At 38.8% G+C, this 26700-nt stretch overlaps 1 protein-coding gene across 4 annotated transcripts in view; it reads left to right on the forward strand.

The window, feature by feature from the left end:
• The window catches only part of NR1H4 (nuclear receptor subfamily 1 group H member 4), a 75944-nt gene that overhangs the window by 14916 nt on the left and 34328 nt on the right, over positions 1–26700 (forward strand). For 2 of the 4 annotated variants that reach the window (XM_043562302.1, XM_043562303.1), the window contains exons 2-3: positions 2529–2660; positions 19090–19455. In XM_043562302.1, the coding sequence (XP_043418237.1) occupies positions 2582–2660; positions 19090–19455 (445 nt within the window). In that variant the 5' untranslated portion in view covers positions 2529–2581. Of the gene's footprint in view, positions 1–2528; positions 2661–11791; positions 11906–19089; positions 19456–26700 lie in introns of those variants that run through there. The other 2 variants (XM_043562300.1, XM_043562301.1) reach the window with 1 other exon arrangement.

Raw genomic sequence — 26700 nt, forward strand, 5'->3', positions numbered from 1 at the left:
CAATATGCAGGCACATATACATAATGATCATACACAATTAATTTATATATTAATATATACACAGTGAATATATACCTAAACAATTCATACACACATATTAAAAGTTGAATTTTCCTGGTCCACAACTGGCTTCTTAGTATGAATGAGGTCTTATAAATAGTGACAACTCATTTTTTACTGGTTTATTACTCAGGACCTTCAGCTTTCTATCAGAGTCCAAGTATTTCAGAAGTGCCTTAGGGTCTCCTCATGTTTGTTCATGATCAGGTTTGTTCTGGCTGTCTCTTCCATTACCTCTTGTGTCCATGAGTAAGAGTAGTGCCCAACCAGCAGTCACAGTTCCTCTCCTTCTCCATGGGTTATGGTGATACCTAGGGTGCTGCTGCTATTTCACAATTGCCCCAGAAAGGCCCTGGTCCTCTTGGGGTCAAAGTTCCACTGTGATATGTGCCAGAGTTGCGTGAGGGTGAGTAGTCTCTCCTACTTGTTGCATTCTGTTGGAAGGATCTACCTCTACTTTATACGTCAATGCTTCTAGATTTCATTTTTAATTATAGCCTTCCCTCTCACCTTAGGGTGGCAGGAAGGCCTTTTGAATCCAGTATGGTTTGGCCAAACCGTGCTACATTGAGAATTACACATTTCTGAAATGATTAAGGTTTGCTTTAGGATGAAGGTTCGTGGCTCCCTCTGACTTTAGAATGGGTTTTGTTCCCCCAACAGGTCCCTTAGTTTCCTGGAGAGTAGATTCTGGTAGGGCCATGCCATTGGTTCCTAGGGAACCAATGCCTGGGTCCCAGATGGACCCAGATTTGTCTGCATTCCCACAATGGGCTTTGTATCCTGTAGCAGAAGGTTCTGTCTCTTTCTTGCCTCTACAGCCACCCCCTCTATAAAAATTGCCCTTGAAACCACTTTTTCATCAGCTACTTCCCTATCTTGGCACCTTTTCATGCTCCAACCTCTCTATTAGAGCATACTGATCTTAGGCTTTATCACCATCTTTCATGACAATCTGTAATTGTCTGTGTATATGTGTGATTTTTTAAAGTTTATTTATTTATCTTGAGAGAGAGAGAGCAAGCGTGTATGAGAGAGTGGAGGAGAGGCAGACAGAGAGAGACAGAAAATACCAAGCAGGCTTTGCATTGTCAGTGCAGAGCCAGATGCAGGGCCCAAACTCAGTAACTGTAAGATCATGACCTGAACCAAAGTTGGATACCTAACCAACTGAGCCACGTAGGTGCCCCGATGTGTGATTATTTTTAATCTCTTTATTAAGCTTGATGTCATAGATCGTGGATACTTTTTTTTCCTTTTACCATTTTAGTGCCAAAGATCCAGCCCAGAGCTTAATGCAGAATAAATCCTCAACAAATGTTTTTTGCAAGCAGGAATAAATAAATGAATGCATCAGCATAGTCTGGTAGACTACCTTAACAGAAGCCTAGTGTATCTGAAACTCACTTCTGCTTGAACTGGAACATTCTGCTGAGTGAAAGAGAAAGAAATAGAGACATAAATAGTAGGGACATTATAATGAAATAAATTTGTCCAACAGAAACTCTATATGTTCTTCCTGAATAGCAAATGTAAATATTTATTTGTAAACAAAATGATTTCTTAGTAGAGACATCATAAAAAGGTCTAAAAAATCATCCTTAGAAAACAGCCTTGGAAAAGAAATTCTGATTGTATAACTTCATTACTTGACCTTTCAAGTTATCTCTTCAGGAAAGTAGGAAACATAGTGGAAGGAAGGAAGGAAGGAAGGAAGGCCTAAGGATATAACTAAAAGTGGACATTGCTTCCCTTGGGTTCTTGGATTCATTCTGGACATTACTCAGTATGAAACTTCAGACACTTTGGTGAGATTTACCATTATTTTTCCTTTTACCATAACTTTTTTTTCTATCCCATGTAAATATAAGACCATGATAGACCCTGAGAGTGAAAATGAAAGCCCCTGAAATTTTCTCTAAAAAGCAAAAATTAAGATCCTGTGAGAACATTTTGTGAATTTTTGATTTGCTGCTATAGTGCCTACTAAAGAAAATTCCAGAAGGAAATGGTCTTAAATCACTTTTGTGTCTGGAAATACCTGTTCAACTTAGGAATAAGGTTTAAGAGATTAAGTCATTAATTTATCCCATTTTTAATCAAAGCCTTTCTATTTGTTTCTGTTTTTTTCTACTTGTAAAAGAAATAAAGACACAACCAAAATGTCATCAAATCTTGTACAAATTTCTCAAGTGCTGAAATTTAAATGAAAACATATGGTGTTTTCCCAGATCCATTACAGAGTGTCTCTTTTGAAAGCACATATCCTGGGCATTTGTAAGTTCAAATGAGGGGTAAAAATGATAAATACTGAGAACAGATATGTACAGAAAGGCTCTGGCAAAATGTCTACAAACAGATCCATTTGCTATTTTGTGTATAAGCTTGCTCCCTTTCTCCCTCTCTCTTTTAACTAAATATCTATGCCCCCACCCTTCCTCAAACTCTACTACTTATTTGTCTTTCAGAGTTTTCTTTTGAAGACTACCGTAACAAAGGGATATTTTAAATAGAACTTTGGATGGGATCAAAAATGAATCTCATCGAACACTCCCACTTACCTGTCACGGATGAATTTTCTCTTTCTGAAAATTTATTTGGTAAGTTGTCAAGTTCATTTGAATATAAGTGAAAATAAAGTGCAACTTGGAAATACATGAGAAAAAAGCCTAGATGATGAATCCAACAGAACCCAGAAAAGTTTTTGTTCCATCTAAGTACTCAATAAACATTAGATACCATGCCAGGTTAGAGGCAGATCACACCTTGGATTTATTGAGCCTGATGGTCTTCTTTTTTATAGTTGAGGGCTGCAAGGCAAGAGAGCTTTGTGACTTGTTCAAGGCCATGAGGCTAGATAATTAACAGAGCTGGGAGTAGAAACAGATTCCTGTTCCGGGCTAATTCTGATATTATTATAGCACGTACTAGAGTATGAAATCATGCCTCTTATGGTTTAATATTATACCTATAAAAGGTTGGGGTTGCTTAGGTTATAGTTCTGTAATAAGTTTCCTTTCTACTCTTCTTCCCATGCTGGGGGATATATGGCACAGTGTCATGATTAGTCATTTAAATTGGATTGAGGACAATCTGTACTAAGTTGCTTTCAGTAGATCTGTAACTAGATGATACCATAAAATGATATATTGCTTCACTTTATGCATTTATGAAAAAACTTCTCATTATAGTTTCAGTTGAGAACATCAGCAAAGACTCAACAGCAGCAATATTTTAGATGGGGCAGGGAAGCTTTCTGCCACTCTTAAAATAATTCCCTTCTGTATAATAGCCCTTCTGGGAGGCTTGGATGCTCCCAGTTTTTTACTCTACATTAAAGTATGGACCATGGACTCTGATAGTGAAAATGCAAACATTTATAATTCCACAAAATGCAATATTTGGAGGCATGACATCCTTGCCTATTTGGTTGCAGACAACCTTGAACAATATTAATTAATAGCTTATGCTATTACCCAGTAGCCATTAGCATCTTAGTGTGTAATGGTTTAGCAGGTCATTTCCAAGGAGAGGTCATTATTTGTATTACCTGTTTACATATCTACCTGTACCATACAGTATAAGAGCAGTTAAGGGCAGTGACCCTATTTTACTAATCCTAGTATGCACTTGATAAATAAGAACCAACTAATAAATAATAAAAGGGAAGGAGAAAAGAGGTTTAGGGAGAAAAAGAGATATTTATCAGTAACTCTCAGAGAGACCAAAAGCAGCAGTAATTATTTATGAAATGCCAGTTCTGGGACATAAGTGCTGTATCTTATTTCTTCCATTTGGCGTTTCTTCATCCTATGGATGCATTCAAAGACAACGGTGCCTACTTCCATGTCCATTTACATGACCATTTACTTCTGTTCTACCCTTTTATGAGTCCTGAAAACAGCCTGCATAGACATCTTTATAATTTTTGTCCTACTAATCAGAACTCACAGGATAGTTAAAACTGTACATGTATATCATAGACTAAAGAAAATTCTACTTAAGATTATTTTTTCACTTCACTGAAATTTTATGACTGCATGGTAGGATCTCTGAGAGAGCACATTATTAGATTGAAGGCTCACCTCATCAACCATGAGGTGAATAAGATGTGAGCAGATAGAGAAAAATTTGTGAAGGTGCTGTCACGTTAATAGCATCTGGAAATGATTGCTTGAGAAAGCACTGTAACTCATGCTTTCAGTGTTGCTTTTCCTCCAGCTCTCCTTTGCTAGACCACATTCTTAATTTGTTTCCTAACACAGTCATTTAAGATTTCTGAGAATACATAGTATAAGACGCATGAGCCACCAGCACAGCTGTTATTCCTGACTGGAGCAGTTTCCTCAAATCTTCATCTGGTCTTCTCTCCTGGTAAATTAATATCCAGTGTGGCCATTGGGACATGCTTTCCTTTTCTCCATTAAGTTCTAGAGTCAGCCCTAAGCATTTTTATCACATCTCTTTCCTCCTGGGGGCTCAGTCTCACTCCACACAACATACCTGAGCTAAAGGTACACCAAAGCGGTGGATGGAGACTTTCATTTTAATTTCCTTATTCCTCCTCCCATCTTCTTTTGTCTCCTGATGAGCCTGATGGATTCTTTGGGCTTCCCATCCTGAGCTTAGGATTCAGAGCACCAGGGAAAAGACTATGGCCCATGGATGAGTAACCCACAGTGCCTAACTCACCACTCCTGGATTTTGAGATATGCTAGAGACTCGGAAGTATTAACCCATGGACTCAACTAGCTGGAGAGTGAAACTCTTTTCCAATGGTATGTGTAATGAAAACCAACTATCATGTTGTTACAACAAAGGAAAGTGAGGCTAATTGTATAGCATATGGATAGCTATCATTTCTTCCACCCAAATATTGAGTACCAACTATATACCAGGCATTGGAATAAAGCAGGGAAAAAGACAGGCAAGATCCTAGTGGAGGGTAGACTCACAATAAGCATGCAAATAAATAAATAAACAAAATAACATGAGGTAGTGGTAAGTGCTATGAAAACAATAAAACAGGGTGATATAGTAACTGGAAGGATGGGACTGCTCTAACTGGTGTGGCCAAGGAAAGCCTCTGAGGAGTTGACAATTGAGCTGAGACTGAAAGACAAGAAGCCAAGGAGAACATTTTAGGCAGAGGAAATAGTAAATGCAAAAGCCCAAAATCTGCAATGGACTTTAAGGCCTTGTCTTTTCATTTTTATTTAGGGTCATTGAAAGAGTCTAGACAACTGGTTTTGGACCCTGCATCCCCATTAACCAACATGAGTAAAAGGAGATGATTAGATGGAGAATTCTAGAACCACTGTCTAGTTTTTTTTTAAATTTTTTTTTAACATTTTTATTTATTTTTGAGACAGAGAGAGACAGAGCATGAATGGGGGAGGGGCAGAGAGAGAAGGAGACACAGAATCGGAAGCAGGCTCCAGGCTCTGAGCCATCAGCCCAGAGCCCGACGTGGGGCTCGAACTCACGGACCGTGAGATCGTGACCTGAGCTGAAGTCGGATGCTCAACCGACTGAGCCACCCAGGCGCCCCAAGCAATGTCTAGTTTTAACATCTGAATCCACAAATTGCTCTAGTTGTGCTAGAAAGCGGTGACCTGGACTCAGTGGTACTTATCTGGCACATGACGTGACTTCTAAGGTGGCCTTGGGCATGGTCCTCCTCCCTGCAGGTTACTATAAAGGCCATAATGAAATCCCAATGTTAAGACAGTGGGAAGGTGCTGGTAAGATTATATAGCAAATACTGATAAGTACTCACTAATGGGCACTGGTGACACTAATTACTTCTGCAGTGAGAACTTTCAGCCTCTTCTAGAGATGGCTATGGACCCCTTACTCTCTGAAGGCTTTGGGTAAGGTGACGGGAGCGCATCTCCTCATGTATAAAAGGTTACCCTGAAGAGAGGAGCCTGAAGCAAGGACTTGCACACAGGCAGTTTATGTGAGTGGTGATCCTGGGTTGTAGAAATCAAAGACTGGAGTCGTGAAACGGGGACAGAGGAAAACCAACATGAGATGAGTTACGAGGGTCCCTGTTGTGGACAAGGGGATCTTGATTCCCCTGAGAGTAGCACAGAGGATTGTCCTCTGAGGAACCAGGGACTGGGGCAGTTACTAACAGGGTCACCCCTGGGGGCATGAACTCCCTGGCACTTGTGGGTTGTGCCTTTATTACACCCAGTGGAATCAGGCCAAGTGGTCTCCCTCCTATGGTGTTGGAGAAGTTCTGAGCAGAAAGCAAAAAGATATGCAGCATGATCCTGAAATGACAGACTAAGTATGAGGTGAGTCTGAGCTCATGTGTGATCACTTGCTGTGGCTACAGCTGAAATGAGGGGTGGGCTTCAGGATGTGACACTGCCACCAGAGGGGTCTGCCACACAGTATTAATGTGATTTTTCCGCTAAATCAGTTTAAATATTCAAAGGAAGGCTAAGATTTGGAGGGGGGATGGGGCAGATTTGCTCTCTAGATTCTGTTTTCTTAAACTGGTTCTTGCAGAAAAGAAGGAAAGAAGCTGGGACAGAATGGAATTGTAGAGATGAGACTGGAATCACTTTCTGAGGTCGTTTAATTTATTCTGCTACCACACATCCCTGACAAATCCAGATGGGAATCTAGCTCACTGGTAACTCAATCCACATATAGGACTCGGAATGGAAGGACATGGTGACCCAAAAGAGATAAGTCTCCTTTCCTTTGGGACATCCTACAAGCCAGGAAACTTGGTCAAAGATTAATTTAGTGGGTTGAGAAAGGCTTCTCTGATGAATGAAGAAGGCAGGATCTTTATGCAATTAGTGCACAATAAAAGGTAATCATGACAAAGTCCACAGCTTCCCACAGTTTGACATGGTGAATAGGTATGTTAAATAAAACCTATGTATTCTTTTACCAAACTGTGCCTTAAGAACTCAAAAAATCACAAAATTTCAGATGAATAAAAAAGCATTGTAACAATAGGATAGCATAAGCAAGAGAAGGTACTGTCTTATACTCCAATATCCAATGTTCTTAGTGCAGTGAATTCTGGTTCTTTTGGCTCAGTGATATTGTGAAAAGTTCACTGATTGTGAGTGGAAATAAGCAATGAAATTTAAAGAAATAAAGTCTAAGAGGCAATTGAGACACTCTGAAGTTTAGTTTTCTCCCTTGTAAATGGGGATAATAATGACACATTACAGCTTGTTGGGAGAATTGAATGGCTGTGTTGAAAGTGTTTTTGTAAACCTGAAGGCATCACACAACATAATTAATCCAGAGTTTTCAAGGTAGTTGTTACTATTTAAATTGTTGAAATGATAAACACCACCCTACTCATTAAGGGAAGGAAGTGCTATTTATCTTAACATTGTTGAATGCAAAGAATCTTCAAGGAGCCAACAAAACCCAACAGCATGGAAATAAATTTCCAGGTGCCCTAAGGAAGGAAACACTTGTTCTGTCTCATCTTGGTATTATGGCTTTGCTAACAATAGCTATGGAATCTGTGTTTTTATATTAATTTTTATATTTGTATCTAATAGTCTTTCCAAAGCCCTATTTTGAATGAGGATCAGCAAGTGGCAGGAGGCATATCCCAAATAATTCCTTTCCTTTAGCTATTTTTCATTACTTTGTGCTTCCCTCAGGTGTTTATGTCCATTTTCTCTGGGTAGTTTTATTTTTTTCTTAAAAAAAATTTTTAAATGATTACTTATTTTTGAGAGAAAGAGAGATACAGAGTGTGTGCAGGGGAGGTACAGAGAGACAGGGAGACACAGAATCCAAAGCAGGCTCCAGGCTCTGAGCTGGCAGCACAGAGCTAGACACAGGGCTTGAACTCATGAACTGAGAGATCATGTCCTGAGCTGGAGTCAGATGCTTAACTGACTGAGCCACCCAGGTGCCCCTGGGTAGTTCTATTTTTATTAAAAGATATTCATTTTAGAATCTTATTCTTGCTTATGTCTTTTGCTTAAATTAAAAGAATCTTTCAGATGTTACAGAGTCAGTCAGATGTTTTAAAATACAATTAAAGGTCTTAAGATGCAGTTTTGTGGAATATTTCTGACATTTCACTTCAGGTTTTTTTTTTTTTAATCTCACTGAGTTCAACTAAAGTGAATGTAGTTCTGATGTGATGGGTAAATTGAAGCTGAAAGTTTCCAGAAGATGAAAAGATACCATTGGCTCAGACAAATCGGGAGCTTTGTTTTAGTGTAATGTAAATATTGTGTCACTACTGTTTCTTACCCATATCTTTTCTGCAGATTTATGCAATATCTAAGTTTTTATTAATTCACTATGGCTTTGGATTTTGCACTCCCAGGAATGTCAGATCTTGTAACCCTTGTTGGTGGAGTTTAGAAATGGAAGATGGTAAAGAAGTATTGACAGGGACTTTCCTTATTACAAAATAGAGTAGACAAAACAGTGCTTCTTCTGATAGGGCTGAATAGTTTGGAGAAGGCATGCAGTGGGATGAAGAATTACAAAGTGGCTAACTGGTGGGTGACTCCATTGCCATCCAGGGCCTGCACTCAACCTTGTAGGCTAAGAAACAAATCTCAAGGGCACTCAGAATAACCAAGCTGAGAAAGGTTGAATATAAAATCAGATTGAAAATGTATACACTTACAGGGATAAAAAGAATTGTGCTAATGGTAACAGCTACTATTTCTTGAGTGCTTTCTATATGTCAGATATCATACTTATTCTATATTAGTTAGCAAGCTTCCTGCATTCAAGTCCATCTCTGTCATTTACTGGTATGTGGTCCTTTAGCTTTATGCAAGTGACTTGCTTTATTTACTCAAGTTCTCAGAAGAATGCCTGGCACATCACAAGTACTCTGTAACTATTTGCCGTTAGTATTAATTCTTTTATTTTTTTATTAAAAATTTTTAAAATGTTTTATTTATTTTTGAGAGAAAGAGAGAGAGACAGCACGAGTATGGCAGAGGCAGAGAGAGAGGGAGACACAGAATCCGAAGCAGGCTCCAGGCTCTGAGCTGTCAGCACAAAGCCCGATGTGGGGCTCCAACCCATGAACCATGAGATCATGAACTGAGCCCAAGTTGGATGTTTATCCGACTGAGCCACCCAGGTGCCCCACCATTAATATTAATTCTTACAACACTCCTATGGGGTGTATACCATTACTATTCCCCTTTTACTGGTGAGAAAATGGAGATTTAAAAAGTTCAATAATCTGCTTAAAGTTCCATAGGTAGTTAAGTGGAAACCAAAATATAATCAAGACAAGGAATTACAATTGGATGGTTAAGGATCCAGGCTAAGAGAACACTCACATTCGCCTTCTCAGGGGAGGTCTTTCCAATGAGATTACATCACCCAGAGTCTATTGGTCAAGTCTCCTCTAAAGGATAGTTCTCAGAAAACCTGGGACTACCTAATTTCAAGGCTTAATAGCTCATTCTCCGACTTACCAGGAAGATATATCATTCACATTGTTCCCAAGTACCTTATGCAATAGGACCAATAGAACTTTCTGTGATGGTGAAATGTTCTAGATCTACGTTGTCCAATGCGGTTGCTACTGTCCACATATTAACACTTAAAATAAGATGAGCGTAACTGAGGAATTGATTGCAATTTAATTTAATTAATTTTAATTTAAGTAGCCATATATGACTAGTGGCTACTATTTCAGTGCACAGAACAGCAGGGGGATAATGTGTTTTTAGAAAAAAATAACATGAGGCAGTTGGTCATCACTGAGAAAGAAGCAAAGGGATCCAACCAGTCTTATTATGAGAATATTGTGTGTGAATGTCACTCAGCAACAGCTGTTTCCCCGATCAGCTAAATTGTCCTACTCATTTCCTTGTTAGTATAGCAGTTTCTGAGGGCAAGAAGCCCATTTGTTTGAGCAGTTAAAAAGTCAGTAGAGAATTATTAAAATTGAAAACTCAGAGATAATTTGTCCTGGTTAAATCCTTTGGGTAGCTCTTCCACCCAGGATCCTCTCAAGGCAAGGATATTTCTGGGGTTGTGAGGAGAGGAGAATGAAATCAGAAGTAGACTGAGGAGTGAGAATAGCTTTGCAAATGGTAAGTGATTTGGCAAGCTGAACTGAAACATACCCATGCACTATCACTCTTTTCCCCTTTCTTGGCAACTAGGGCAAGTGTGCCTCAGTTTTTCAACCACGGGGTTTTGACTCAGAAGACCTGGGGTAAAGTCCTAACTTCATCCCTCACTAACTGCATGACTTTAGATAAATCACTGAATGTCACTGCCTTGTAGAGTCTGTAAAATAGGGTAGAAGATAGTGGGCCTCAGATATAATACCTTCCTCAGAGGATGTGAGAAGGATCAAATGAGGTAATGCATGTGGAACCACTTTGTAAACACGTGAAAGCTGTTGAAATGTCTTGGCAATGATGACTGCATTTGTACAGATCACTATTGCCTTTGAAACAGCTTTCATATTTATTGCGTTTTTATCTTCACAACAAGTCTATGAGGGAAGTAGGGCAGGAATTATTATCTATGTTTTACCATCTGTTGATGTAGACAAATGAGGCCCAGAGAAGCTGAGAGACTGGCCTAAGGTTATACAGGGTGTCTGATTGCATTAAATGTGAGCTTAACCCTAGTCCTACCAATTCGTATTCTAGAGCCCTCTCTTCCAAAAAATAAGCAACAGTCACAAGCTTGATATCCACCAGTTGTGCTGTAGAAACTATTTCTACTCAGTAAGCAAGCCACCCTACAACCTGAGTCCAAAGATGAAGAATCATAACATCAATGTAATGATGGTGGGTATCCACCCACTGTGCTAAGCATTTCATCAATATTATCTTCTTTAATCCTCATACTAACTCTATGAGATTTTATGGTTATAAGTCCCACTTTATAGATGAGGAAGTGGAGGCAGAAAATGGTTCAGGAATTGGTCCATGGTCCACGGAGCTAGTGGTTCCAAGGGAGTCTGGATGTATTAGTTTGCTAAGGATGCTTTAATGAAGTCCCAGAAAGGGTGGATTAAACAACAGGAATGGATTGTTTCACTATTCCTGAGGCTAAAAGTCCAAAATCAAGGTGTTGGCAGGGTTGATTCTTTCTGGAGGCTGTGAGGGAAGGGTGTGTTCCTGGTTTCTCTCCTTGGCTTGTAGATCCCTGTGTCTCTTCATACTGTCTCTGTGTCTAAATTTCCCATTTATATAAGGACACCAGTTATATGGGATAAGGGATCACCTTCATGATTGCATTTTAACTTGATTACCTCTATAAAAACCCTCTCTCCAAATGTCACATGATGAGGTTAGGACTTCAACATACCAATTTGGTGGGGGGGTGGGACACAATTCCACCAATAACACTGGATATAAACCCAGATCAATTGGCCTTATACTGTTAAGCATTATGCTTTATTGTTTCCTGACATCATAAATTAAATTATTCTGTAGTCTTTTGATAGGAACAAATGTCAAGACCTAGAGCATGGCAATTGATCCCAAATCCACTTTTAGGGCCACTGACCAGAAATCTATTCTACATATTAAGTTCTGAAACTGGAAAGTACTCCCCAAAATTAAGCTAAGAGACTGGTTTCCAGTTTACTAGGCAACTTGGCATCGAGGACTTTTCTCATAAACATTTACAAATATTCTGCTCTGTAATGAAGTTAATCAGTAAACCATACAACCTCTGGCCTCTGTCACTCCTTACCTGGTCTCATTTTCAGTTGCTGTGAATAAGCTAAGAATGGTAATGCAGTTTCAGGGGTTAGAATATCCAATTCAAAGTAGTCCTCGCCATAGCCACACATCATCAGGATTTGTCATGGAAATGATGAGCATGAAGCCTGATAAAGGTAGGATACTGTTCACAATTGCTCTTGGTCAAATTTACACAACTGGGCTGAGCAAGTGTGGGGAATTTTGTTTGAGATTTTAGCAACAGATCTATGTCAAAGATGTCTCAGTCAGAGCCAGAAGACTGGGGTGAGAAGTTGGGGTGGGGTGATTTTTTAGGATTCGAGGCAGGTGAATATCTCATTGAGATAAAATCTAAGTATTTTTTCCTAAGATTCTTCATTGAATATTATGTAAAATGAGCAAGATTTTTTCAAGTTAAACACTAGACAGTTCTAACAATAATGCCTGTAGACACTTGAAAAAACACTTTGAAGTGCATTATTTAATGCAGTGTTTTAAAAATGGCATGTCTTAGACCCCAGTGGATCATGAAGTCTATTTGGGGCTTATAACCAGTATTGAAAATTAGACTAGACTAGACTAGACTAGACTAGAATAGGAGTAGAATAGAATAGAAATGTCAGAGTGTACTTTAAGAAGTAGGGGTAAGTGTTATTTCATGGAAATTTTGTTTCAATTAGTTCTACATATGTTTATGTGTATACAAGGGTCATGATATAAGATGTATTTCAAACTATTGTTGTGGTGAGAAAAATAAAAAGAGATTGAGAAACATTGATGTACTGAACTAGTTTCACAGCCGATTTCTCCTAAGTCTGTGGAAAATTAGATGAGTAAAGAGTTCAGCTTTAGGCCTAGGCTGTTTGTTTTCTCTGAAGCAAAACACAGATTATAATTAAAACGTAGACTGTATAATGTAATATTGTCTATTTTAATATTCTTCTCAAAACAGAATCTTACCTTTTAAATTTTCAGTTAAAAGAGAAACTCTAATCATTTTTACAATAATTATAATTTTGAGCCTATTTCTGATTGTAGACATGGCAGCATAACATTTTATTTAAATATGATGTTCAAAAGTGACTGGCATTGTACTTAGGAAGTTAGTTGAAAGGCAGGAGAAGCAAATTTCCCACTATTTCCATTTAAGAGACATTTATTAGGCGTACTGTGTCAGGCTTTGTGTAAGGTGCCAAGAATGAAAAAAAAAAAAGAGGAGAGGAATATAATCTAATATATTCCCCAAAGAGTTCACTGGCTAACCACAATAATAAAAAATGTATTGAGGGGTGCCTGGGTTGCTCAGTCAGTTAAATGTCTGACTATAGCTCAGGTCATGATCTCATGGTTCATGAGTTTGAGCCCCACATCAGGCTCTGGGCCGTGGAGCCTGCTTTGGATTCTGTGTCTCCCGCTGTCTCTCTCTGACCCTTCCCTGCTCTCTCTCTCGCTCTCTCTCTCTCTCCTTCTCAGAAAATGAATAAAACATTAAAAAAATTAAAAAAAATGTATTGAATGTTTATGTTATACCCAGCCCTACGCAGTTTATGTTCTTTGCCTTAGCTTACCTATACTACAACCTCTCACCCAGGTTGTTTATTCCACATTATAAAGGAAGGAAGAGAAGCTTAAAAAAGTTCAATGTCTTTCCCAAGTTCATACATCTAGCAAATTTCAGGTGAATTGAATCCAGATTTGTGCATGCAGAAGGGCCCTGGTAAACCTGTATGTCACTAAACTTCAAGTTTAGCATGGAAGATAAGCCTGTAAACAAGTCAAACAATAGTCCATGCTTCTAAGCGCTGCAATAGAGGTGTGTACAGACAGTAGATGAGATTAATTCTAGGGGAGATTAATCGAGGGGAGCTAGGACAGGCCTCACAGAGGAGGTGATCAGCTGGCAAGCCAGGGAAAGGCACCAACATCACAAAGGCCAGGAATGGCAGACAGCTTACAAATGAAGCCATATCATCTTAGTTAAGAAACAATGGATTAGGAAATAAAGGAAGGCATAGAAGGCAATTTTTCCATGCATGAAACATTTTAACAAGCAGTCATGAAATGTTTACTATGGCCAAGAGTAAAATAGTGCCAGGAGTAAAATAATGGATATAATGTGAATGCTTTCCAGGCTCTTCAGAAACAAACTGAGATCATGGCAAAGTGCCATCATTATTACATGAACCTGATTCTCCCATTTGGGTACCCAAGGATTCAATCACACACTCCTTGGAGAGGTATGGTCTAATATGGTAGGCACTAGGCACATGTGGCCACAAATTTTTAAATTTCAATTATTTAAAATTAAGTACAACTTCAAACTCAGTTTCTCAATATCACTAGCCACATTCTCATATGGTTAGTGGCTACCACATTGGTAGGTATAAAACATTTCCATCATCTCACAAAATTCGGTCAGATTCTACTCTAGAAAAACTATTAAATGCTAAAGACTCTACCCAAAAGAGTTTTGCTTTCCTTTTGCAGGGGATCTCAGACTCCCCTGATGTCTATTCATGTGTTGCCATTTAAAAGCTCTTTCTAAACTCTCAGGGAACATTCCCTGTCATAAAGGAATCCAAATTGTCCCTCTCCTTGTTAGACTGATTCCAGAAAAGCACTGATAAATCCAAATATATGTGTTATATACATACGTATGTACATATATATATACGCATATATATGTACATACAAATACATATATATGTATGTATGTATAATACACACACACATACATATATATATTCCCTTTAAATTGTATTAAAGTAGAAATAAATGCACCTTTTTAGAAAGCATATTTTAAAGTTGACTTACCTCTCTGCCCCTTCCACATCTGATGTGAAAAGTCCTATCACAAAGTTCTGGTATTCATTTACTTGTTTTTGTCCCTTGACATCTCTCCACACACAAACACATGCACAGAGAAGGGATGGGCCTTTTGTGTCTGTATTATCTCTATCTTGTTCACTGCTGTATCCTCAGGGTCTAGCACAGTTCCTGTCAAATAACAAGTGTTCAGTATATATTTATAAATGAAAGAAGTATCCTATAACTTATGTTATTAAAACAGACTAAGTGTTAATAATTACTAATTAGCTATCAGTCAACTATCATTAAAATCAGGATTTTGCTAGGTTCTTTTAGAAGCAAACATGTCTTTTTATGGCATTCAACATATCAAAACATTTTCTCAACTACCTTATTTTATATTCAGGATTACCTATGAGATAGCAAGGTTGGGTGTTAATAGTCCCAGAAAAAAATGAAAAAGAAAAATGTTAGGCAGTTGTTTGAAGCCTGTCAGTGAGTTCATGATGGAAGCTGTTCTAATCTCACCATTTTGGGTTATGTTGACCACGCTGGGTTTTTTATTATAAGTTGCCTGCATACTGATTGTTTCTCCTCTGTCAAGATTTGGTGGGGACACTGAAATACTAGAAGTAGATGTGCTTTGAGAATAGAAACATTATTTAATAATATTATGTGCTGTTCTCATATAATATTCATGTAATATTATCAATGTCTTTGTGAAAACTTTCCATTTTACTTGAAATGATTCCAAAGACATTTGACACTGATTCCATGTTCTGACTTTACTTGGGAGTATATTGTGTCTATTGATTATAAGAATATTAGTTTTATTGAAACAGTGCTCAGAGATCTTGCAATTGTCACTTGAGAAAAAAAACTACACATTTCCTTGGATTTTGTAAAATCCAGATTCTATCATTAATTGGTTGTTTGACCTCAGGCAAATTGCTCAACCTTGCTGGACCTACAGAAAGAGAGGGGCTGGGGCTGGGGACAGGTAATTGACTTGGGGTAAGATCAGTTGGAGGACAAAATCTAGGAATAAGTGTAAGTGAAACTAATGCTTTTAATGCTTCTCAGTTCTTTTCAAACCTATTCATTCTACAAATTTTAGTCACATTTGGTTATGAAATAGATCAGGATTTTGCTTATATTTTATCTTTTCTTTTTGCTGTGATAATATCATATTTTCATATTCTTCCATTTTGTGGTAATAAGACAAAGCACCACTGCCGAAACTTTTTGTCTGTCAGATATACTGATTCAATGCTAGTTTTATATGGAGAAGTCAGGCATAAAAGACAGGAAGTTAATTTTTGTCCAGATAGTGTATACTTTGTGCTTCAGCAATCTTTTTCTGAGTCAATGCAGAAAGCATTCTTTTTAACAAACTTTTGTTATGCATATATTCCCCACTGCCATTGTAGAAGATCCCTGAATTCTTATGCCTATAGGCTATTAGTCATATACTTATGGAGATTTTAGATGTAAAGAACTATAAGGTCATCCAACATGAAGTCTTTTCTTTACAGATGAGCAAAGGGCAGCCCAGAGAGGATAGGTAAGTACCATGTAACTAGATTCAGGATGCCCAGGAGCAGAAAGTCAGGGAAGACTTCCCAAGAGAAGCTTATACTGAGAAAGAAATTAGGAGATAAGCGGAGAATAGTGAGATGAAGCTCTGTGAGCAGATGGCTGTGTTGCAGAAGTTTCCAGGCTCAGGAAAGAGTCGTGTGGGGGTGGGGGGCGGGGGGAAAGGGTAGGGGTGAGGAGAAGGGAGGTCCTGAGTCTGGAAGCAGCAATACATTCAAGGAATAGAGAAGTCAAAACATGAGAAATGGCTGGAAAATAAAAGGTAGGATCATGCAGAGCCTTGCACACCTGGTTGCAGCTTACTTGCAAGCAGAGGCATTGAAGGGACTAACCAAGGGAAGTCCCAAGGGAAGAAAGGAAAACTGTTTACTATCATGCTTTAAAGCATCACACATCTGAAATTATCCGAGACAAGTGATGCTTTGAAGTCAGACTACCAAAGTTCAAATCTTAGCTATTCGGGTAGCTAGGAGTAAAGTTGCCTAACTTCTTTGTGCCCCAGGCTACTCATTTGTAAATAAGGATAATGATGTTACTCACCTCCTAAGATTTTGTGAGAGAGAGATGAAAATATACAAGTGCCTGGCATTAGGAGGGAGGCTCTAAGAGTTTTCTGACAGTAGTGGTTGTAGCAGTAATAACAACACATCTACAACCATTTTTTGAGCACCGCACAAAATATTCCACATGTATAGATACATAGATCCACAGTCCCTAACCGACAATTTTAAATTCCAAATGCTCTAAAAACCAAACGTTTTATCCAAAGTTTGACACAAACTTCTTTGGTGGCAAAACCTGACCTGAACGGATGTGAGGATATTTATGGCATTTTTTTATTCCTTAGTATGAATATGTGTACATTTCACCCTGGAAAGGAGTGTTGTGTTTAATTCTGAGTTCTGTCCCAGACCATGCTGGGAAAAATAGCACTATATTCTGTTCCAAAACACAAACAATTCTGAATTCCAAAACACATATGACAGTAAGAGTTTCAGGTGAAGAACTGTGAATCTGTATTATGTCATTCGTTCCTCAGCAAAACCCTTGAGATAGATATTTTCATCTCAGGCTTGCTGCTATCAAAACTGGAGTTCATCAGTGCCTGAGAGTCCCACTCTTCATAGGAGATGGAGTTGGAATTTCAGTCTAGGATTGCCTGACTATGCTTTGAAGAATCAGACACATTTGTACACTCTCATATCTTATTTATGTTTATTAAATTTTTTAGTGCTTTGCATAGTTTAAATGTTTTTATTTTCTAAAGAGTCATAGTTTATGCTTCTAGGAAATAGAAGCATTTTCACAACTTGATAGTTTTCTAATACCTAGAGGTTTTATAGATAAAAGTCTCATTTTGTAATAATGGTGGTAGGAATAATGATTATTATTAATAATAATTTAATGGCAACTATAACTTATCAGGCACTCCTTGTGTGTCCAACATTTAGCAAAGTGCTTGGCCTGCATTATCTTGTTTAATTCTTACATCAAACTAATGAGATAGGTATTATTCCCTATTTTATGAAGAGAAATTTCATCCTTAAAGACATTAAATAAATTGTCAACATGCACACAGAAAATAAGTAACAGGACTGGTATTTGAACCATACTCAATTCCAGGCACTGCATTGTTTTCTTTTCTTTTTTTTTTAAAGCCCCTCCTTTTTTAAAAAATAATGATTAAAATACAAATATACTTGGCAAAAGTACAAACAGTATAAATACTATGCAACCTCCTATCCCAAAGAACAAATCAACAATCTCACTTTCCAGTCCCCATCATCCAGTTTCTTTTGTATCATACAGAAATCTGCCTTGTACACACACACATATACCACACACATTATTTTTTTCAATACCCACATAAATCTATGCATTATTCTGTAGCTTAATTTTTTCAAATAGTAGCACATCACAGAAACCTTTCTTTATCAATACATATAGATCTAAATCATTGTTTCATATTTACATAGTATTTCAGTGCATCACATCGTGTAATTCATTAAACCAGACTCCTATTGGTGGCTATTTAAATTGTTTCTGATTATAGTTCTTACAGATGTTCCTGCAAATGGACATCTTTACAGAAACATTTCACACAGATGCAAACCTGTCTCTAAAATAAATTTCCTTGGGGTACCTGGGTGGTTCAGTCAGCTGAGCATCTGACTCTTGATTTCAGCTTAGGTCATAATCCCAGGGTTGTGGGATCAAGCCCCGCATCTTAAGCCCCTGCTTAAGATTCTCTCTCTCTCTCTGGTCCTCTCCCCCACTTGCATGCTGTCTCCCTCAATGAAATGAAATGAAATGAAATGAAATAATAAAATAAAAAATTCCTTGCAGTCTAATTGCTGGGTTAAAAGAGTATTAGAGTTTTAGATGCTGAAAGATATTTAAAAAATTACCCTCCAAGAATGTTTGCTTTTCTAAGAGTGTGTTCTGTCGAGCATTTTTAACCTTTACTCATTTGAGGATGAACATGATCATATTTTATATTGCAGTTTATATATTGGACTAACCAAGGGAAGTCCAAAGGGAGGAAGAGAAAAGTATTTACTATCATGCTTTAAAGCATCACACATCTGAAATTATCCGAGAATTATTTAAATTTAAATTTAATTATTGGTAAGGGTGAATGCATTTTTGTATGCTTATAAAAACACTTTGTATTTCTAAAAACAGGCAGTCCATTCATATCCTCTATCCTTTCTTTCCATGAGGCTGTTGAATTTTTCTTATTGGTTTCAAGTGCTCTTTACATATTAATGATATGAGTCTTCTGTCTGTCTTTTATGTTGTGGATATTGTTCTGAGCTTGTAATTTGTCATTAAATCCTTTTTACAGTGTTTTTGGGCTGTAAAAAAAGTTGTTAATATTTATATAGTTAAATTTTTGTCTCTTCTTAATTCCAGTTTTGTTACTCTTGTTCAGGTGTACTAACAGAACAAGCAGCAGGTCCTTTGGGACAGAATCTAGAAGTGGAACCATACTCACAATACAACAATGTTCCATTTCCCCAAGTTCAACCACAGATTTCCTCATCGTCCTATTATTCCAACCTGGGTTTCTACCCCCAGCAGCCTGAAGAGTGGTATTCTCCTGGAATATATGAACTCAGGCGAATGCCAGCTGAGACTCTTTACCAGGGAGAGATTGAGGTAGCAGAGATTCCTGTAACAAAAAAGGCTCGAATGGGTACAACAACGGGGAGAATAAAAGGGGATGAATTATGTGTTGTTTGTGGAGACAGAGCATCTGGATACCATTATAATGCGCTGACCTGTGAGGGGTGCAAAGGTAAGCTTCTTTGGTTGGTCATTTTCTCCTTGTTCAAGTTTTACTGTATTGGTTGTTGAGATATCTCAGACTGGATTCTTCCCTTTTCCCAGATAAGTTCCCATTTTCTCCTCCTCTGCTCCTACCTGTTACAGATTTCTAGGAAAAGCCTTTTTAGAGCATTTAGCTTATATATAAACAAACTATTTCCTATTTATAACCTTACACATGGTTAAAAAGAATTTATGGATTGTGGGTTTTATAGGGGTGGGAGATTGTTATTTTTTATTTTAATTTTTTTAATGTTTATTTTTGAGAGAAAAAGAGAGAGAGACAGAGTGTGAGTGGGGGAGGGGCAGAGAGAGAGGGAGACACAGAATCCAAAGCAGGCTCCAGTCTCTGAGCTGTCAGCACAGAGCCCCATGCGGGGCTCGAACCCACGAATCATGAGATCATGACCTGAGCTGAAGTCGGACACTTAACTGACCGAGCCACCCGGTGCCTTAGATTGTTTTCTTTTCCTTTTCTTAAAATTAAGATCAAGGAGAATAATACTTTATTATATAATGTATTTGTTATACCTCAGTAGTAAACTTATTAGTTCTCATGCTCATTCCCATTTTATAGATGAAGAAAGTGCAGCACAAGAAGTTAATCAACTTACTCAAGGCTTCACAGCTGATTAGAGGTGGAGCTTCAAAAGTATAGCTTATGAATCTAACTCCAGAGCATTTGCTATTAACCACTTGGCTACCATGTCTTTTAATCCTTGCCTACTAAATGATCATTCTACTCTTTGAGCTATTTGGTCAAGGCTAGTATTGACTAATTCAGTGGCCAAAGTATTGGTATTGTCTAGGCCAAGGAAATAGACTCCTGAAGTCAGTAACCTGGGTCGGCTCAACTCCTTACAGATGAGCACTTAGAGAAACCTGGTCCTCCTGAGAAGAATCTGGGGCATCCAGGGTAACTGGAGTGAAACCAGTGTGCCTAGGACAACCCTAAAAAACACCGACTTTAAAAGCAGGCAGGGGAAGAGAATCCCCTAAAGGGTATAGAAGAAAGCCAGAGATGGGGGGTGGGGAGGGCTACCAGGAAAGTGCAGGGTCATAGGACAGAAGGGGACAGAAAAGTGGTCAAAAGAGAACTTGTCCTTGGGCAAGTTCAGGAAGGAAAAGCTGGAGCTGGATGTAGATATAATTTTTAAGAGCAAAAAAAAAGCAGAGCTTTTTCATTGATTTTGACTCGAGACTTTGCCCCAGTGGTACGAGCAAAAGGACCAGAGTGCAAGAGAGGAGATGAGATGGGGCCAGGATGAGCCCGTGTGCTACATTAGGGTACGCGATTTTTTTTTCTGTAAAGAGAGAGTAAATATTTTAGCGGTCTCTCTTGCGATTACTCAACTCTGCAAACACGGCCACATAAAGAAGGGGCATAGCCATGGCTTTATTTAACTTACAAAAATAGGTAAGGAAATTAAAAAAAAAAAACAGGCAGCATGCCGAATTTGGCTCATAGGCCTAGCTGTAGTTTGCTGACCTTGTTCTGGACCAATGACTCTTGAGGGTGAGTATCAGCCTATTAACTAGAAGCTATATAGTGAGAGAGCACAAGAGTCAGGGCACGTATACAGGAAACATAAACTCATTTTGTGTAGCTGGGTTGAATTCAGTTTCAAGCCCTTGTGGAGCCTTTATTTCATTTAATTTAGGATTATTCTGCTCACCCTCACCCCCACCAAAAAAACTCTCACATTTCTCTGGGGTTTTGTCTAAATTCTGTGATTATCCAGGGTCAGGGAGGGATTGGGCACTGCAGGTGGGACTCTGGTCTCCAGTGTTGTTAACACAGTCCAGCATCTGCTGGGTGTTGTTCTAGCTGGTCTGCGGTGACCAGTGGGAAAGGTCTCTGAGGCTCCATCCCGGGGTCTTGAGTACATTCCTCCTTCCTGTCTGGCCTGCCTGCTGTCCTGCAACTCAGGTGGGGTGGGTTCCCGATGCTCCTGCAGTGTCGTGCTGGAAGACCTGGCTGCTCAGAGAAAACATGAAGCCATTTCATCTGCTCCCCTGCCACCCTGCGTGCAGGCAACACCCAGTGCCTCTCCGGGCTGTCTCCTGGGAAGGGTGCAAGAATTTTTCTGTTCTAGAACTCCTGAATGACATGGAGTTTCTATAATCTTTCAATACAAGCATCCCAGGATGCAGTCTGGGCGTGAAGAGGGGAAGGACAGAACTCAGGGCTTTTCACGTATCTAATATATGTCTTGACTCTTTTTTTTTAACTTCCTCTTTCTTTATTTACCCTTCCCAACTTGGGGAAATTTAGTGTCTGGGATCTGAAGGCTCAGATTGTAGTGACTAAAAACCAATAATGAGCTCCTTTGTGCTCTGTATATATTCTCCTGAGGAAACAAATGACAATGATCCTGGCTTAGTGGATAGGTAGGAGGTTCACAGCATAGGGTAGAGTACAAGGGGAAGAAGCAGGAGCCTATGCCAGGAAGGCCTAACAGCTTGGCCAACCCAGTTCCCTCACCTGGCACCCCTTGCATGTCTGTGCTTACAAGATACAAAGTGAATTTTACTCTTTAACTTTCCATCAAAGGGAATGTGTGAACTTTGGGGGTTCACAGGCATGCATTGAATCTAGACTCTGTAATTCTTGGCTGAGTATGCAAGTTACTTAATATATCGGTCAGAGTTCAGTGAAATAAAACAGAAACCAAAACTTCAAGCAGTAAGGAATGAATGCAGAAGTTGGAAGGGCAGAGGAGCAGGTTCTATGCTGAGTCTCCAAGAGGATGCTTCGTGCACACACTGCAGAACTGGCCTGCCCGGGGCCATTGCTATAGTCAACAAGATGGGGAAACAGGAAGCTAACACAGAACTGTTGGTTCCAGAAAGACACCACCTTAGCTGCCATCTTGGGACCAGGAAGTTGCCTCCACCATAATCACTGGCTCTAGAGACATGGTGTGCCAGCTAAATCTGTACATGTGCATGATGAAGGCCCTGTGTCTTGCTTTTCAACATCCTCTAAGCTAGCAGCTGGAACCCAATATTGCTGCACAATTCCACAATCCTACTTGCCAGCAGAGACAACAGTCTTAAAAGGGCATCTGTCTGGAAGAGCTTAAATCATATGCACAATGTTAGCTGCAAGGGAGTCTGGGAAAGATTGTGTCCAATTTCTTGCCTTTATGATAGAGAATGTATGATAGATTAGAAGTAGGTACAGTGGATATCCAGCTAGCCAATCCTTAGTTTATGGACTATTTTGCTTCTCTGAGCCTCCAATCTGCAAAGAATGATAGTATCAATTTAACAGGGTCTTTGTAGAATTCAGTTAAATTTTTATATTTTATAAGATTTTTTAAAGTTTATTTATTTTTGAGAGAGAGAGAGGGAGAGCAGGGGAGGGGCAGAGAGAGAGGGAGACAGAATCCCAAGCAGGCACTGTGCTCGAGTCCCACACAGAGCCTGATGTTGTACTCGAATTCACGGAATTGTGAGATCATGACCTGAGCTGAAATCAAAAGTCAGATATTTAAGCGAGTGAGCTACCCAGACACCCCAGATTTTTATATTTTAAAGATCCTGGGAGCTCTCTTCCTTTAAGACTTCACTGCAGATCTGTCAGACTTGTGATACTCACACACACACACACACACACACAAACACACACGAGAAAATTTTTAAACACTTAAAAACAAAGCAAAGATCATGGTTAACATCCTGATTTCATTGGTCTCTATATCTGTTTCTGTTAGAAATATTTTAATTTTAATGTATGTTTTATTGTAGATATTTATGGCATCAATGAGAGTCATTGCAATACATTTTTAAAAGTATAATTGCAAGAACACAAGTATAACGCATTGACAATGACTGCCATTTGCTCAGCACTAGATTAAATCAAGAGCTTTCTTTTCCCTCAGTTATCAGTGGAAGATACGAAAATGTGCTAATGTCTGGGGATGAATTTTGATTCAAACTTCAAGCCTCAACTAACAAAACTGATCTGCATCTGACTGGAAATTTCAAATGACCGCATTTTTAAATAGGTCACTGTCAGTCACATTCATCTCCAGGCCAGGAGTTTGCACCTATCAATGAGAGATTGAAAGAATTCTTAAAAGGCATTTTATGAGTAAATGGGTAACCTGTTGTCCTTTCGAACACATTCTGACTTAGTTCTGAAGTTGTAGAAAAGACTCGATAGTTACAAAAACTATTCTGGTATGTAGAATAGATGCAGAGTGTTTCCAGTGGGCACTTTGTTTATGGGTCAGGGCTGAGGTGCCCTGATTCACACACAAACCTCCTGAAATCCTATTTGACTTTGGGGTCTGATTTTATGAGATCTGATAATAACCCTAATGAACTCTATAGGTCAAACTAGAATGTGATGCAAGGGGGTGGGGCTTATGCTATTTTACTGCGTTGGAAGCCTTTTGTAATAAGTGTTCTAAAAATCACCTGGGCGGCTCAGTCGGTTGAGCATCTGACTCTTGATTTCGGCTCAGGCCATGATCTCATGGTTCATGAGTTTGAGTCCTGGGTCAGGCTCTGTGCTGACAGCATGGAGCCGGCCTGGGATTCTCTCTCTGCCTCTCCCCCACTCTCGCTCTCTCTCAAAATAAATAAATAAAACTTTTTAAAAAATCACAAGAGTGGGATTCTGACAGCAGATGACCTGGATATCATCCGACCCTTCCCCCATGGCTGATTCTCTTCCCAGCTGTTCCAAGTTACTGAATATGTCTGGGCTTCAGACTTCTCACTTATAAAATGAGGATAATAATAAAGAGGAGGAGGAGGAGGAAGACCTTGAGAGGAGGATGATGGTGATGCTGCTCATAGATAAGATATATTAAATGATTATTATGTGCAGGCTTTATCTGGAGGCTTTGCATGTACTAACTCATGCTGCTCATAGATAAGATATATTAAATGATTATTATGTGCAGGCTTTATCTGGAGGCTTTGCATGTACTAACTCATTTAATCTTTGGGACATCCCTTTGAGGTAGGCACCTAGAGGCTGGTGGGAAGACTGAAGAAGATAATGTGTGTAAAGCAATTAACATAGTACTTGCCTATGGTGAACCCTCTGTAAATGTCCACTCTTATTACTATTATCATTGAGTTGTTGTGAAGAAAAAAAAATGAGACATTGTTTTTGAAATATCTAGCTCAGTACCTGGCATACTTGAGTGCTCAGTAAGCCTTAGTTATTGCTGCTTTATTGGTGAATTCTTACTATTTTATTATTGTTATTCTATTCATCTGGCCTCCCAAATTTTGATCATACACTATCTTCAAAACTATCTCTCCTCCTATTAATTAATTAGTTAAGTCTCCAGCTCCTGAGAGTTTGAATTCATTAATTCAATTCTTTATTCAGCAACCATATGCCAGGCACTATTCTTTTTTAATGTTTATTTATTTTTGGGAGAGAGAGAGAGAGAGAGAGAGAGACAGAGAGTGAGTGGGGGAGGAGCAGAGAGAGGGAGACACAGAACCCAAAGCAGGGTCCAGGCTCTGAGCTGTCAACACAGAGCATGATGTGGGGCTCAAATCCACGAACCGTGAGATCATGACCTGAGCAGAAGTCGGACGCTTAACTGACTGAGCATCCAGGCGCCCCTGCCAGGCACTATTCTAAGCATAGGAGATGCAATGGTGAACAAAACAGACAAAATTCCAGTTCTCTTCATCACCATTTTAAAGCAAAGCAAGGAAACAGTTTATGTAAAATAGACAAAAAGAGAAAACAGTAAGAAAGAAAAAAAATTAAAAAATATAAAAGCAACGAAATAGTATCAAAAAGAACATCCTTAAATAGTAATATGATGATTTCCAGTGGGCAAAAATGGAAATTTCAAATAAATATATAGCAATGACGCAAGACAAACCTAAGACAAAAATTACATTTAAACAAGGAAAAATGTTTAAACTAAATACATAAGAAATATGTAAATATGAAAGTAGGACTAAAAAAACCCTCTAGTTGACATAAGCTTTCAACTCCTGGAGTTTGCCTACCTTGGAGTCTATATGGCTCTTAAAGACGGTAAAAGCAAGCTAACGCAGAGCATTGTTACCCCTCCCTTCATTTTCCCAATAAAAGCACTGACCTCCACCTCTACCATCTTTGAGATGATCAAGTATAACCCTTTCAATGAGGGGTTGAAAAAAACTCTATGTGACAGTTATCTCTTTTTTTAGAGAGGGACTTTACCTTTTGTTTTATTAAGTAAATGTAGAAAGATAGCTACCTATCTTTTCTCCTCCTGGGATGGGAAAGAAAAGCAAAAAGAGAGAGAGAGAGAGAGAGAGAGAGAGAGAGAGACGAATCAAAGCAGCAAAAACAAAACAAAAAACAAACCCAAAAAACAAAAAAACAGACCCCAAAAAACAACAGGAGCAAGAACAAAGCATACTTGGGAATCACTCAATAAATTATCCTTTCATATTAACATTGCTAAAATTATTGAAAAAATATACATTAATGGGCTCAAACAAATTGGGGAACATAATGACTTTGTTTCTGTTATGGCATTCTGTTATAGACTGTTTATTTCATTTATCTTTATAATGGCTCCAGTAGATGGTATTATCATTTCCTTTTTGCGAATAAAGATACCAACACTCAGAGACTTGTCCAGGCCTCACAGCTATAAAAGATTGGGGTAGGATGGGTAGTCAAATCTCTAGGACTCCTGAGCTATACTTTGCCCTCTGTGTTGTCCTTCCTTGTATCCTTTTGTCAGTGACTTTCTGAAGACATTCAACACTAAAGCATATGCAAGGAAAATGAGTGTTTCAAAAGTTGGTTCTGTGTTTAAGGAAAAAACACACCAACAAAGAGAAAACCAAATGAAATCTAGATGATGGTGAATCTAAACCCATTGGTCATTTGACAGAATGGTCTCCTGGTGTTCTCCACCAATATACTTTCCCAAAGCACTCACAACTATGAATCATTGAACAACACTCACTTGTGTACAAAATAGAACATCCTCTTTTTAAAAAATGTTTATTTCTTTTTGAGAGAGAGAGACAGAGAGTGAGTGGGGGAGGAGCAGAATCCTACAGAATCCAAAGTTGGCTCCAGGCTCCGAGCTGTCAGCACAGAGCCCAACGTGGGCTCGAACCCACAAGCTGTGAAATCCATGACCTGAGCCGAAGTCAGATGCCCAACTGACTGAGCCACCCAGGCACCCCAAAATAGACCATCCTCTGAGTAACTGAGTAAGTAAGG

The sequence above is a fragment of the Prionailurus bengalensis genome, chromosome B4, assembly GCF_016509475.1.
Source record: "Prionailurus bengalensis isolate Pbe53 chromosome B4, Fcat_Pben_1.1_paternal_pri, whole genome shotgun sequence".
Classification (NCBI taxonomy): domain Eukaryota; kingdom Metazoa; phylum Chordata; class Mammalia; order Carnivora; family Felidae; genus Prionailurus; species Prionailurus bengalensis.